The 15660-nt window shown below is 38.2% G+C and overlaps 1 protein-coding gene across 1 annotated transcript in view; it reads right to left on the bottom strand.

Annotated features, from left to right (window-relative positions):
- Positions 1-14911, bottom strand: part of TYR (tyrosinase) — a 109603-nt gene extending 94692 nt beyond the window's left edge. Inside the window, 2 exon segments of the mRNA XM_004763563.3 lie at positions 5161-5377; positions 13886-14911. Coding sequence (XP_004763620.2) covers positions 5161-5377; positions 13886-14704 — 1036 coding nt within the window. The 5' untranslated portion in view covers positions 14705-14911.
- Between the last annotated feature and the right edge of the window lie 749 nt (positions 14912-15660).

The following is a 15660-nucleotide window of genomic DNA, read 5'->3' as shown; positions in this document are numbered from 1 at the left end:
TGAGATAAAGGGGTATTGTGATACATTCTAAAGTCTTTACACCCCTTCTTCTCTCCCACTGCAAAGTTAATATTTCAGCCATACACAACTTCTTATTTTTTGGTAACTAATTTCACATCTCTGTTCCCTGTGCACATTGTCCCCTCTGCTGGAAATGCTTTTCCTCCTCCCTTTTTGGTGAGAATTTACTGATATTTCAAGACCCAGTTCTATTTTCTTGGGAAACATGTCTGGTTTATCTCTGGGTTCCTACCTCATTTTATACTGCCTGTCACATTGTGTTTTCCCCATGTGCCTGTGTGGGATTTCCTCATTGGATAGTAAGCTCCTTGAGGTCAGAAACCATGTAACTGTCATCTTTATACATCTTTAAGCATCTATAATTTCCTGTAGTATCGGGATCATAAAAGTGTTCATCAAATTGAATAGAACTAAGTGTTTTTTTTTTCCCCCCTCAACCTGGAGCTTTTTGTTGTACTTGTGAGATAGGTTAGTCCCTGTCTTTGAATGGCCACCCAGGAATGTTTTCATAGTGGCGTCTCAGCACAGTACGGGATGTTGGCATGAACACGTGAAGTGTCTTCAGCTCTAAGTTTCTATGATCCTAAGTTGCACTGTGCTTAGGGTTGTGAACACAACTTTAAATTAGAATTGTTCCTTGTTTTTGTACCTTTTTCCCTTTTGGGGTCACAGGAGCTGTCTTTTCTCTTATCTCCTTGTTTTGGGGAATTCCCCCTGAAAAGTTCTTTGTCTCAAAAAATGCTATCTATCTCTCAGTCTGTTTCAAGAAATTTTTTCCATCGTTCCCTCTCCCCATTTTTCTACTACACCTAGCCCATCATGGCCCATTTTCTCAGGAGTCAGTCCATACTTGTTTTCTAAGCTAATTGTCAGAAAAATTAATGAGTGATAACTGAGTTGTCAACAACTAACCCTGGTTTAACATAATTATAGCTGCCGTTATTAAAGAAATGTTATAAGTTCCTTACATGTATTATATCATTTAGTCTTAACACAAACCCCATAAATTATTATTCTTATCTACATTTTAAATATGGTGAAACTAAGGCCCAGAAGTGAAATAACATATTCAACCACTTCATAGGAAGTGGTGGAGTTTGGATCAACGTCCAGTCAGTTTGATTGCTTTTAACCACTTCGCTAAACTGGCATTCCTCCCTCAGCCCCCAACACACATGCCACTGCTAATTTTGCATTAGCACAATTATAAACTGCGAAGTACAAGACGCCATGGACAGTCAGAGATTTGGATGTGAGAAGAATCTTCTTTGAATCCAATAGCCCACACTGCCTGGGGACGAAATATTTAGCCTAATCAGAAGACTACATTTTATAATGTATATTTATTTTTTTCCTTGTTTTATTGAAGAACATGAGCCTCTTTTACACAATTAAGTGGCACATTTTCAATATTTATTTCAACGTTTAAATCTAAGAGGAAAGCTGAGGTTACAAAAATAACTTCAGCAGATGAAAACACAACAGCTCCTTCATCCCAGGACTTGCTGTGAGAATGTGTTCCATGGGATGTACATTACACACCTCTCACAAGGCTGAAAAGAATCAAAGGGCAGCAATAACCGTGAGGATCAATCAAAATTGACCATTCCATTCCACCTACATTTATTGAGAGAAGAATGCAGTAGCTTCTTTGCTCCTGCTTCTCCCACCCTGTGCTCCTCACAGCTATACTCACTTGAACACTCCTATAGGTCAAGACATCCCACATCTCACCCTATTCTGATTTTAAAATGTGTTCAGTGAGCAAGACTTGCTCCCAGATCTTTGTTCCTGATATCCTTCCCCACAGAAAGGAACCATTGCTTCTGAAAAAAATATGACTGATTCGGGCCTGAGGCACTGCAGATACAAGATGACTCTAGAACACTTTGTTATATCAGAAAGAAAGAAAATGCTAAAAAAAAAAAAAATGGGGAGGTGAAATAGAGACACAAAAGCCAGCTTGAATGGGGTACCCATAGATGGAATCTGGGACCATCTAAGCACTAAGATAATTTTACACCTTAAAGAATTACATACCATTGAAGAAATCCTGAGAGCTGAAAGTCTTTACTGATATCATAGGTGGATTAAAATAGATTGATAGATTATCCATCTACATAGATAAAATAGATGATATATAGATAATTAGATGGATGGATAGATGATAGAGAGGAAGCCCACCAGGGAGGTGGGATCCTGCTAACAGTAGAATCTTGAGTGCTAATAAATGTAAAGGAAGTGCTGAAGATAGAAAATCATCATTTTGTAACAACCACTGGATGGCAACTGTAGAAGAATGTAGAATATTTGCATAGTATTTTAAAAATCTCCATGTAGTCAATTTATTATTTTGAAAGAAAGAAAATAAGTAATTATGGAGTGGGGAAATTGGACCATATCTGGAGCAGATGATCAAACTTCACATCACCAATATTAGACAGATGGTTGTCCTCTGCCTCCCGAAGAGATACTCTCTTAAAAAGACACAAAACCACTTACAGAGAATTCTGGGCAAGAAGGCATTACCTGCATCCATTTATAAGGAAATATCAGACAGACTCAAAAAAAAGGAAATCCTATTTACAAATGGTAGGAGAAACTGTATTCCCCCAAAGTGCCAATCTCATTAAATTAAAAAAGGCGGATCTGTAAAAATATTTCAGAAGAAAGAAGGCTAAAGAGACATGGCAACCAAGGTTACCTACTCTAGTCTGGATCCTGTTACGGAGGGAAAAAATGTTATAAAGGACATTATTAGGTCATTAAAAACAGAATATAAATATTAGATTAGAATAAAGCTTTATATTAATATAGAATTTACTGGAGTTAATAACCAGCCTGTGATTATGTATGAGAATATTCCTACTCTAAGGAAAAATACACTGATGTATCCAGGGATAAAGGGTTCTAATCCATACAATTCACCTTCACGTGGTTCAGTTTGGGAAAGAGAGACAGTAAATGAGATGTAATGTACACACTAAGTGAATATGGGTTTATGTGTGTCTTTGGATTATTTTATTGTTGTAATTTTTCCATAGGCTTGAAATTATTTCTGAATAAGAGGTTAAAGAAAAGGATAAAAGAAGTGCCCTTGATCAGGGAAAGCCTTCATTTATAGCTCAGATCAATGTTTGCTAATGTTTTCCCACATTAGCAACATACAACAGGGATAAATAAGCTAAGTGGTGGGTTAGGTGCAATTTGAAATGCATTCAGTTTTATTTATGTATTCAGTTATCAAAAACTTACTGAGCACCTGTCATGTGCCAGACAACGTGCAACGGTATGGTATGCCTTTTTTCTTCTCCTCGAAATCGTGCTAGACTATGTGTGAATAAGAATAATAACTGCATTAGAAACTCATTTGGAAGCCACTGGCTGAGTTGACACAACTAGTTCCAGAAAAGTGTAGCTCTTCTACCTTATTTCTGTGACCAGCCCATGTTCCTTGATGTTTCTTAGTAACATAATTCATGCTTTCTCACTTCTAGAAAATCTGCCTGAAAAACCTATAGATTACTTCTGTTTCCTTAAGGATGGGGTCCAACTTTGCAGTATCATTAAGTCAGAATTTGGAGTCCTGCTGTTAACCTCTGCATAGTCCAGTGGGACACCCAGTCCTCCCAGATGGTAACTGCCAACTTGTGTGTGCACCTTTGTCTCAGGGTATAGGCTCTGAGATTCCTGGCACCAGGCACTGCTTTCCAATATTATATCATTAAAAGTCCAGTTTGATATATTTATTGTTCACTCTCAAGAAACTCTCAACCCATTCTAGTTCACCAGAGTACAATGGAAAGGACTCTTGGGTTTTGGCAATTGACAATTCTCAGAACAGATTTAGCTCAGTCACTTAACGAATGCTTATAGCCAAATTATATAATATTTCTAATTCTGTCTCCTCTCTTTAAACTCAAAATAATGGTGCTCTATTTCTCAGAGGATGGTTGCAAGAATTAAGTGAGACAGTGTTTGGTACAGCAATTAGCTGTAAAATGTTAATCATTAATATTACTTTCAGAAGATAAACACAATTTTTATTTTAATGACTGGAAGCAGGATTCCTCTTTCGGGTGACATAGGCGATATATTTCTTGTTTAAACTGCTTCTCAAGGAGAGCAAGGCCCAAAGGTTATGGTTGGATGGACCCAGGGATGTGAAAGAGAGAGTAAAACTATTCTATATAGTTGAACAACAGAAGTTAGAAAATAAAACAACAACCACAATGACAAGAAAACAAAAAAAGAAAGTTAAGAAGAAAGAAATGAGAGAAAGTTTTGTCTACACAGTAGGGTGCCAAAGAGGTAGATTGTTTAGAGTTAAATGTGGAGTTGTTGACTTTTCAACAAATTAGCCCTCTCTCTCACCAAACTTCCCATTAAATCTGTGACTTGAGTGAATGTTCTTGGTTGGTTGGTTGGTTGGTTGGTTTTGTTTTGTTTTGTTTGCAGTTTGTTTCCACAATGCATATTGAGGTGAAAAAAGTGGGTTCTGTCTAGGACCACATGAGCAGGGAAGAATCAACAGGTGCTGAAGAAAAGCAAGCAGGACTGAGAGCTTTGTAGGAAGAGTAAGATCTAGAAGAGCCTCTGAGAAGGAATCTCTGACAAAGTACAGCAATCTTGGGGGATAATGAGATGGCAACTTAACCTGAAGCATAGATTTTATCCCTATTATAGGCAAAAGAATGGAATTGGCTAAAAAAGCCTAGTGTTCAAAGTTTTTAAACTAGGTAAAATACTAAAACTTGCAAAGTATGATAGATCCACAGTCTTTTATCCATAATTCCAAAACACTGCGTGGTATTAAAATGTTTTGTTCAGTGTCAGTACTCTGTCAGTGGAAAAAGCTGACCTTATTCACCATTGGGCTGCCCATGGCCTTTCTTTATCGTGACAGCTGGTGTATTTGTACCTTTTACTGAAGAGTTGTGTGTGTCAGATTACGGTGTGCTGCTCAGATTCTGTGAGGATTATTGGCCACAGAGGCATATATGCCACTTTTCCTTAATCAGAAAATTCAGAATTCTTAAACATATCTGGGGTTTTGAATAAGAGATTACAAATAGGAGTTCAGGGGGAAAAAAAAACAAAAACAGAAGAAATTTTAAATGAGTGATAAAAGGGGATTACCTTCCAGTGTATTTCTAAAGCTGAAATTGGCAGCTTTATCCATGGAATCGGATTCGTACTGGGTCAGACTTAGGCAGAATTCCACATCAGCGGAGGAGGGGAGCCTCGGGGTCCTGGCTTTGTCGTGGTTTCCAGGATTGCGCAGTAGCGGTCCCTCGGGAGATCCGTCGCATAAAGCCTGCCGGCTGTTGTACTCCTCCAGGCGGGTGCAGATGATCTACACAAAAACCTTCATGTTAAAGGAGTTGTGATCACCTCAACATCAAACGGGGGGTAAGGGAAGAAGGCAGGGAGATTCACCTAGAGGTTCATATTTTAAAGGAGATTGTTCAAGGAAACAACATTCTGAGGGTTGTAGAAAAAGCAATGAAAGCTAAAATCTAGTACAGAAATTCTTGTCTTGCATCTACTTAAGAAAATGAGTTAAATTGCCTAGGCCTCAGTAATCAAAGGAGGATAGTGAAAATGACTTCATATAATTTTGTCAAATATGTATTTGTTGAGAACATTAATCTGACAAGCATCTGTTAAACATCCACTGTAGGACTTTGCTGGATGTATGCCCACAGAGCTAGCCCTGGTCCCGAGTTTACATCTGTGCCAACTCTTGTCTTCCCTCTCCACATATCTTCTTTTGGCTCTCACAGGTTTCCTGGCTTACATCCCCACTACCTGGTGAGAACTCCCTAATTCCTATCTCTAGTTAAAACCTCTCCTCTGAACTTGAAATCCTTATCTTCATCTCTGACTTCCCATTTCCGTCTTATCTCCTATGCATCTCACATGTCACATTTAGGCTCTCCAAACTCTGTTCCTCTCCCCGTATTTCCTATCACACCACCTGTCCTGCCACTCCAACCCATGAGTCATCCTTTTTAAGCCAGAAAGTGGTGAGTTTTCATTTGTATTTTATTCTCTTGAGTCTTTCACTAATGACTGAAATCATTAGGCAGTCTTGTCGATTGTACCTCCAGAACATAGCCGGAGTCCGGGTACCACTCTTCAGTTTGCTTACAAATGTTGTGATCTGACTGCTAAAGTCAGGTTGGCCAGCCTTCTCTGAGCATTACACGTGCTTCTCCCTGCCACGACTTTGTTCATGTCTACGCATGCTCACTCCTTGGCATGGATCTGACATCTGACCTCATCTTCAAGGACAAGGCAGTATTTTAGGAAAAACCGACCCTGTTAACTCTCACTTGGAAAGAAATTTGAAAGGATCTGACTCTAAATAGGAAGAATGTTGAGGAAATCTTCACCGAATTACTTTGCTCATAGTTTCATTGATAAGTAGGCAGAACAGTAAACTAGGATCAAAATATTTCACTAAAGAAGTCAAAAGGAGCTCTTTCAGTATAAATACAAAATAAAAATTATAAACAATTTAAAATATCACACCATAATTTAATAGGCAGATTTATCTTTATTTTTTCATCTCTGTGTTATATAAATTAATTCATCTTAAAATCACTGATGACTTAAATTCAGTGAGAGCAATGAACTAAGTAGCAAGATATTAATCTTAACTCAGAATAAAAAGTGCCCGAGAACCACCCTGCCATGACAAACTTTTCCTAACAGACACATACTTCCACAGGAAACCTGTGCCCACTGAGTAGATAACATTATTCCTTGCCAAATGTAGACTTCATTTACTTTAGACTTTCTTGATCAACAACCAGTATCATCTCCCTTAGAAAATGTGGTCTCCACGAGGACAACTTTATTATTAGGACTTCCCACAGAATCTAGAATATAGTCTCAATCAATATTTGATGGATGAACCAATGAATCGTCTACAAACTACAGACGGGTTCAACAGCCTTTTTAACTCATCCTGTAATTGGTACCAACCTCTGCCCTAGAAGATATTTTTTTAAACATATCATCTGTATTAAACATACAAGGAGGCCCTTTTCTGATAGAGATCATGAGGAGGGCATCACTGTGTACATTTTTAAAACTTCACACAACCACCGTGTAGATTTATATGATTTTCCCCCCTATTTTAATGATGAAGAAATGCAGTCTGAGTAGGGAAGAATACAAAAGGCTAGTAGCAACTGAAACCCTGTTTTATGATGAATACTTCTGTGGACAATAGGCAAGACATGGAACAATACTTTAAAAGTGAAAAGCCTTCCTGGTCACTTGTTCGCTTCACAGTTAAAAATAATCAAGACAATCTTATCAGCCTCCTGCTCCAGTGAGTTTGCCCTCTAGAGAAACATAAAAGCAAATTCAATTACCACGCAATGGAACTGAATGAGACGTGCCCCCTAGGAATGGCTGCTACTGTGTTGAATGAGAGACACTTAGAGAAGCTTTTAATTTGGGGTCACTAAGATATCACTTATGAATAGTGTTGTGTGGTGGAAAAGAGCTGGATGCCAAATTCCGGGAGATGTGGGCATCAGTTCCGACTCTGCTACTTACTAGCGATGTGTCAGTGAGCATGTTATTTAGACTGGCTAAGTCTCAATTTTCTCAACAGTAATAGGAAATCACATTAAATATAATAGGATATAATAAAAATATACCATTATATAACATAGTAATGTATAATTCACATCTACTATATTAATAATAAAATAAAATACTAATAGAAAGTAGCACAGTTTTACTATATTAATAATAAAACAGTAATAGAAAATAGCACATTTGCCCAGCAAATGTCCGTTTCCAGGGTTCTTCACAATTTATGACATTCCTCAATCCTTTTATCCACACGTAGTAATTGAGAACTAGGTCTGTTGGATGACTTATCTAAGGTCATATGATGCTTAGAGCCAGAGCTAGAATATTAATACACTGTGCTGATTCGAAATGTATATATCCACAACATTTATTACTGCCTGTAAATGGCTTAGGAATGGTTGAATAAAGCTAAACTAGCTTTTTCATTGAATATAATATATTGGATTCCTTTATCAGTCGATTACCTAGACATCATGGCAGGTACATAAATGAAATCATTTTCATTCCTGTTGGAATAATAAACCATCTCAGGACTTTTTCAAAAGATCCTAGTGCCTCAAAAACTCCTACAGCAGACTTGTTTAAATTAGAGAGGTTTGAATGGAACTATTTTTGCTGACATGCCAACTGCCAAGTGACTAAGTGTTCAGATGAGTGGATGTATTAGTAACAAGGAGGAAATCTACCCTGGTTCCAGAAATAATTTGAAAAACTTAGTTCCAAGTCATCATGTTTGTATTTGATACAGGAGACTCAGGGAGGGGAAATTGTTAGCATGATGGTTAGAATCATGGAGATTACAGTCAGACATGATTTCTAGTACTGACTATTATTAGATACATGACCTTGAGCAAATCCCTTAAACTCTGAGTATTAAGGTTTTTTATCTATACATGGGGATTATAACAACTTTTTATGAAGGATCAAATAATGTAACATATGCAAAGCACTTATGTCGTTTCAAATAGAGTGTTTAATAATGATCGCTGTTGGGGTATCTGGGTGGCTCAGTTGGATGAGTGTCTGACATTTGATTTCGGCTCAGGTCATGATCTCATGGTCGTGGGATCCAGCCCCAAGTCAGGCTCTGCACTCAATGGGGAGTTTGCTTGAGAATCTCTCTTCTCCCCCTTCCCCCCACCCCACCTGGTGCATGCTCTCCCTCTCTCTAAAAAAATCTTTTTCTTGGGCGCCTGGGTGGCTCAGTGGGTTAAGCCGCTGCCTTCGGCTCAGGTCATGATCTCAGGGTCCTGGGATCGAGTCCCGCATCGGGCTCTCTGCTCAGCAGGGAGCCTGCTTCCTCCTCTCTCTCTCTGCCTGCCTCTCTGCCTACTTGTGATCTCCCTCTGTCAAATAAATAAATAAAATCTTTAAAAAAAAAAAATCTTTTTCTTTTTTGGTTTTTCCAGCTTTATTGAAAAATAATTGACATATTATAATTTGTAAATTTAAGAAATGTTTTTTTTTTAAATAATGACAGCTATTATACTATTATTGAATACAAGACCATTGGGCATGCTACCAAATTGTTTTTAACTCCGGCTCTGTAACACTGGCTGAATATTCATTATGGTCATAATGAATATTGATATATAAAAATGTTCTAGTAATAATTTCCACCCATGGAACTGAAAGAATATGTCAGATACTAAACCAGTCATTTTACATTAACAGATCCCATTGAATTCTTCCACAATAATGCCTTAAGATGTATTATAACACTATTCTAATTTTAAAGAAAACATTTCCCAGAATAAGTAACTTATTCAGTATCTTGTAGCAAAATTACAAAAGTCCACTGAAACCTGTGTTTCTGCAATTGAAAAGATTATACCCTTCCACTACATTTTTTCTGCTTTCCATTGCATTTATTGCTTTCATTAACACAGAAAACAAGCATATATAATAATTGCACTCCATTTTTTTACTGTTGAGATAAACCAAAGGTAAAAGACTCTAAATAACTTGTTCAATATCACCTGGCAAGTGGCAGAGGTCCTCTGATAAGGAAGTTCTTCTTTTTCTATTTCAACACAGGTGATTTATAGCATAGGATGGGGGAAAGAATCAAGTGTTCCAAGGCAAATGAAAAAAGAGAGATAGAAAGAAGAAACAGACGTATTAATGGAAGTGAACCTAGATAGTGTTCTCTTAAGCTAAAGTATATAGCAACAAACTACCAGCTATTAAAAGCTGTCAGGAGCAAAGATTCTATTAGGGCATTAGAGATTTATCTGGAGAAGAAAAAAAAAGTAAACCATATGACATTCCCCAGAATCTTTTCCATAAAGAAAAAAAGAGAAGCGAAGCTGTTATTTCACTGAGCTGTTGTCATGGTTACCTAAAACCCATGACTCTCTGCTGAAATGTGACTTTTTTCTTTTTTCTTCCCACTGTTTGCTTCCATGTGATGTGCTTTCCCCTGATGAGTGGATTCCCTGGCCATATTTCACTCATGTGTATCATCTAGGAATGTTTATTTCTCTCTGTTTTGGTCTGTCATGACAGCTACCTTGATACACCTTTCCTTTTTATGGCTGGTCTGTCTGCTGCTTGCATAACATTGGAACTGATTGCATTGAGCACAGATGTTTGTACATTAACGTTATTAAGTAACCCCCATCTCTAAAAATATTGGACTGCTTTAACTGATCACAAACAGACTTCTACATTAAAAGCTCTTGGCATTAAAGAACTAGGTGAGAATTTATAAAGCCCATTCTATGCCTATATCATGGTTCTGGGCTCTGCAGATACAAAAATAAATTAGAAGTGGTCTCTTCCCTGTAGCAGCCGACATTCTGATAGACAAAGACGGGTCTGAAAACAATGACATGAACTGAAGTTTCTATCATATAAATCTGTACAAAGTGTAATGATAACTCAAAAGGGTAAGGGTCAGTTCTTTCCTGAGTAAGGCATGTGGATCAGAAAGAATCTAATGGAATATTTTTATTGTAACATACATGAAAAGGTCTACATCGGAATATCAATGCCAGTTTTCTGTGCAACTGAATTTTAAGGGAGTCCAAGAAGCTACAAGTCAAATTTTATATCCGTAAATCAGTGACCTAAATGATCTCTTCTGAGCCTAAATTGTTTCTTATTAACAGAGAAAAAACATTGGAGTCAGAGACACAAGGCTTCAGTCCTCTGCTGCATGACCTTGGACAAATCCCACCTTTTGGGGGCCTCTATCTTCATTTATAAAATAAGGGCACTATACCACACACCACTGAGTGTCTCTTAGCTCACAGTTAGTAAATGCTATGAATTTCTAAAAACTCTGTTTTTGTGTTGCAAAACTCCTGGAATTAAGGAAGAGATGGAGGCTTGGCACTAGAGGGGCCAGCACTCTAGCTGATTTCCAAGGTCCTGTGAATCCGCAGAGTCCGGAAGCTGTTTGATTCTCACTTCACATCTCGATTTGAGCGTACAATTCAGGCGGAAACATTTAAACTAGGGGTATGTTTATTGTAGAACCCGAGTTTCTAAAGTGAAATCGATACCAGAACAATTTCCAGATTCATTAAATCAGTGATTCCCAATGCTGGTTGCACATTAGAATCACAAGAGAAGATTTTACTTATTTATTTTTAAAGACTTTTTTTTTTAAAAAAAATATTTATTTTAGAGAGACAGAGAGACACAGAGCGAGAACACAAACAGGAGGGGCAGAGGGAGAGGGAGAGAAAATCTCCACCAGACTCCATGCTGATCATGAGGCTGGGCAACAGCCTGGATCTCACTGTACGAGCTGAAACCAAGAGTTGGATACTTAACTGGCTGTGCCACCCAGGCATCCCCCAAGAGCCATCCAGATGTCCCACTGTTTTAAAAATGCAAATGCCTGGGGGTGGCCGGGTGTTTCAGTCAGTTGGGTGCTGGACTTTGGTTTTGGCTGGGGTTGTGATCTCGGGGTTGTGAGATTGAGCCCCAGGAGGGGCTCCTGTTCAGTGGGGAGTCTGCTTGAGGATTCTTTTGCTCTATCTCCCTTTGCCCCTTCCCCCACTCTCTCTTTCTCTAAAATAAATAAATAAAATTTTTAAAGAAATGTTTAAAAGTGCAGATGCCTGGACTTCCTAGTAGACCACCTGAAGAGGATTTTCCAGCAGGAATTAGGTGGGTAGATCCATGCAATGTTCTTGAAGCTCCCTAAGTGGTTTAGATACTAAGAAGTACTGAATTAAATGGCTATAAACAACTGATCCTCATTTTTAAAGGATGGTAACCAGAAATGGAAACAGCAGCTCTCACCTCACAGGGACAGCACTCACAGTAGGCAGACACAGATTCTTTTTTCTTTTTGTTTTCTCTTTTTTTATTTAAACTACTATTTGCTTGGTTTTCTTCAATGGCCTTTGTTCACTCTATTTCTGATTTTGAATTTTAGCACCAATTACCACACAGCAGTTTAATCATTGGGGAATATGGAAACGAATATCATAATTTCTGTCCAGTGTTTACCCACTAGACCCAGAAAGATGTATTTAGAAATAAAATCAGCTACAATCATAAAGAGAAGAGGAGATGGAGAGGAATTTTCCACTCAATAAATGATTAGAAAAAAAATGCATATATAATTCTAGTAACACCAACTAGCATCTATCTCATGTAATCAAATATCTATTAGCATTTGTCTGTTAAGCTTCCATGTGGATGTTGTAACATTTTTGGTGATTTAGATAAGCCACCAGCCTTTCTGGATCAAGTGAGGTGGTACAGCTAAGGAAAGAATTATAATGGACTCAAAATCCCTGTCCTCACTTAGCAGTATTTTAAGCAATAACAGAGGATGAGAGAACTAGATGAGAGTTTTGTACTTTATAAATTAAGGTAGGAGGTCTGAAGGCTTATTGAAATAAATCTTTTTTTTTTTTTTAAGCTCATTTTTGCAGCCTTTCCTGCATAAATAAACTCATTCCTTTTGGTAAATAGCTGTCATTAGTGATACCGTATATTACACCATGACCATTTTTCAATGAGTTTCAATAGACTCCATTTGGAAGGTGTGTGAACTTAGTGGGGAGGGCAGGAAGCCCTTCACACTCCAAACTTGCAGAGCATAAGATACGAATGCCAGACTCTTCCCATCTCATTTAAACTTTAGGCTCAGTTCCATAAAGCCCTGCTAGTCAAAAGTGCTGTATTAGAAATGTCTGGAATACAGACAAAAAAACATTTCTTCCTCCTTATGCTTTTAAAATGATAAATAATTAAAAGCATATTTCTTTGCTCACACTTTGTCCCTAATCCAGAGTGAAAAATTCAGCATAGGATAAATAGAAATTAAATTTCAGAATTGCAATCCCTTACCTTGTACCTCTAAAGTTTGCACATAGTTAGGAAAAAAGCTAATTTCTTTCACAGGCTAATGAAAAAAGATGAGACAGAGTAAGCCAGATCCTCTGACTGAAGACATCATAGCAGACATGTCCTCAGGAACAGTATAGGTGGTCAGGCAGCCAAGCCTGACCCATCTCTGTTAGTTCCTAGTGATCCTGAGATTGTGTATGGTTCATCTTTATAGCTCAGTGCTTTAAACCTTAGCAAAGGGAAAGGATAGTAAAAGCATTAGTCGAGTTAACTACACAGAAACACTTGCAACAGGGCTTTACACATGCTAGATGCTCAATGTAAATTAGCTGTTTTCATTATTTACCTATTTGGGTTCCAGGGTCCCCATATGTTTTTTTTTTTTTTAAAGATTTAATCTAAATAATATTCTCCCAATTTCCCTGATGATAATAATTGTATAGACATTTAGTAAATGATGCCTTCCCAAAGGCTCCCTGTTAAATTTCTGATCAATGGGTCTAAGAGCTAGGAGCAGGGATTTGTAATTTGTACACTGTACGAATTTTATTGTGAAGAAAATTTCAGGGACACTGACCTAGATCATTAACTTAATCATCTAAATATCTGTTCATTCATCCAACAAACACTTAATGAGCCCTTACCACTTGCCAGGTACCATTCTATGTACTGAGAAGTACAGTGATGAACCAAACACTCTTTATTTATTAAAGTTTAGGAACATGGTAGAGGATATTAGACAAATAAACACACAAATGCCTATGTAATCACAATTGTGAAGTGTGCTATAGAGGAAAATACAAGGTATGCTGAGAACTTTTAATAGGAGATCTTTTCTGCTCTTGGCAGGAGAGATGGGGAGGGAGGTGTATAAAGACCTAATTGCTAAGGTTCTTTTATGTTCTAATATTGGATGTCCAGGATGCCTTACCTGCCAAGAGGAGAAGAAGGATGCTGGGCTGAGTAAGTTAGGGTTCGCTGGGTTTTGCCCTCCCATGTACTCATTGGTGCAAATGTCACAACCTTTAGCATCTCGCCAGTCCCAATATGGAATAGTGAAGTTCTCATCCCCAGTGAGCTTCTGGATTTCTTGTTCCCACAGCAACAAGAAGAGTCTGTGCCAAGGCAGGAAACCTGGGGCTTCATGAGCAAAATCAATGTCTTTCCAGACTTGAGACCCTCCGAGCAGTGTGTCCCTTGACACGTAATAATGCATCCAGACAAAGAGGTCATAAATGTTGATGTCCTTAAACATGGGGATTGATCCATTATTCATTTGGCCATAGGTGCCTGTGGGGATGACATAGTCTGGGCTGGTGGTATGCTTCGCTAAAGTAAGGTAGGCAAGAAATTTGTTCTTCTCTGGGACACTCAGATCAAAGATGTTTCTTCTCACCAAAAGTCGTTTCTCTGTGCAGTTTGGTCCCCAAAAGCCAAACTTACAATTTCCACAGTTGAATCCCATGAAGTTGCCAAAGCAGTGGCAGGTCCTATTATAAAAGACTGAGGGCCAGGACTCCCGGTCATCCACCCCTGTGAAGGGGAACTGAGGCCCACGGGGGGCATTAGACAGAACGATATTCTGACAGGCACCCCTACCTGAGAGCTGGCCACAGGGACTCCCGTCACCCCTCCACGGTGGGCAGCATTCCTTCTCCATCAGGCTCTTGGAGGAGGCACAGGCTCGAGGGAAATGGCCGGTGGAGGTCTGAAAACTCCAGAGTAGGAAGCACAAAGCAGCCAGGAGCATTCTTCCCCTAGACCTCACAGATCAGCTTGAGCCAGTTAATTGAGCCACACACTTCTCTTTCCAGCTACCCCTACAGTGACTATCACATGTTTTGGCTGAGACCTATATAATACGAGTCCCACCTCCAGCATCAAACATTCTTGGGCTTTATCTTAAGCTTTCATCTTCTGAAAACCACATGACTAACATTTCTTCAGAGTTGGCACGAATCCCACCAGTGGGACAGGCCTATGTTAAAGTGAGAAACACCATTTACCATTAATAGTTTAATTCACATGGTAATAATAATGATAATAATAATAATTTTTCCTGATCTAAGGGAAGGTAGCTAGTTGACTAGAAGAATAATGAAGATCTGAATTAGAAAATAAGAGGTGGTGTCAGGAATAGAGCTTATTAAGAAAGTTCAGGCAATGTTAGAGATTAAAGATGATAGGTGCACGGTAGTTGTTTCTCAGAGACCGTAATAAGTAGGCCACAGAATTTGCAAAACTCAGCTTTGCAGACAGAGATGCTCTTCAGAGCCTAAAGATTCTGTCTTATCTCTGGTTATATTGCAGATTATTTATTTCATACAAAATATCTGAAGAAAAAAAAAAATCTTTCTGCTGTGTCTCCCTGATTATCTTGATTCAGTTGACTACTTTCCTGCAATCTGTTTATTTTCTGACTATTGCTAAGGATAGGTAGGTGGTCTGCTTTATTGTGGAGACTTTTACTAGCTAATATTCCAAAGGAAACTCTTTTTACTTAAATGCTGTAGCTACCTTGTTTCACTTGTAAAATCTAGAAATCAGAAAGTGTTTTGAAATTTTGTCTACCATAGGGTCTTGTAAAAGAATTCTCAATTTAGGTTGTGAATGAATAGGGTCAATATGTTTATTCAGCAAATATTTATTGGTCATACGCATCCCAGAATTCTTTTTTTTTTTTCATCCCAGAATTCTTTCTCTGTA

The sequence above is a fragment of the Mustela putorius genome, unplaced genomic scaffold (assembly GCF_011764305.1).
Source record: "Mustela putorius furo isolate JIRA1106 unplaced genomic scaffold, ASM1176430v1.1 tig00003987_pilon_pilon_pilon, whole genome shotgun sequence".
Lineage (NCBI taxonomy): Eukaryota > Metazoa > Chordata > Mammalia > Carnivora > Mustelidae > Mustela > Mustela putorius.
Note: the sequence above shows the minus strand (reverse complement) of the source record. Positions and strands in the feature narration are given on the sequence as shown.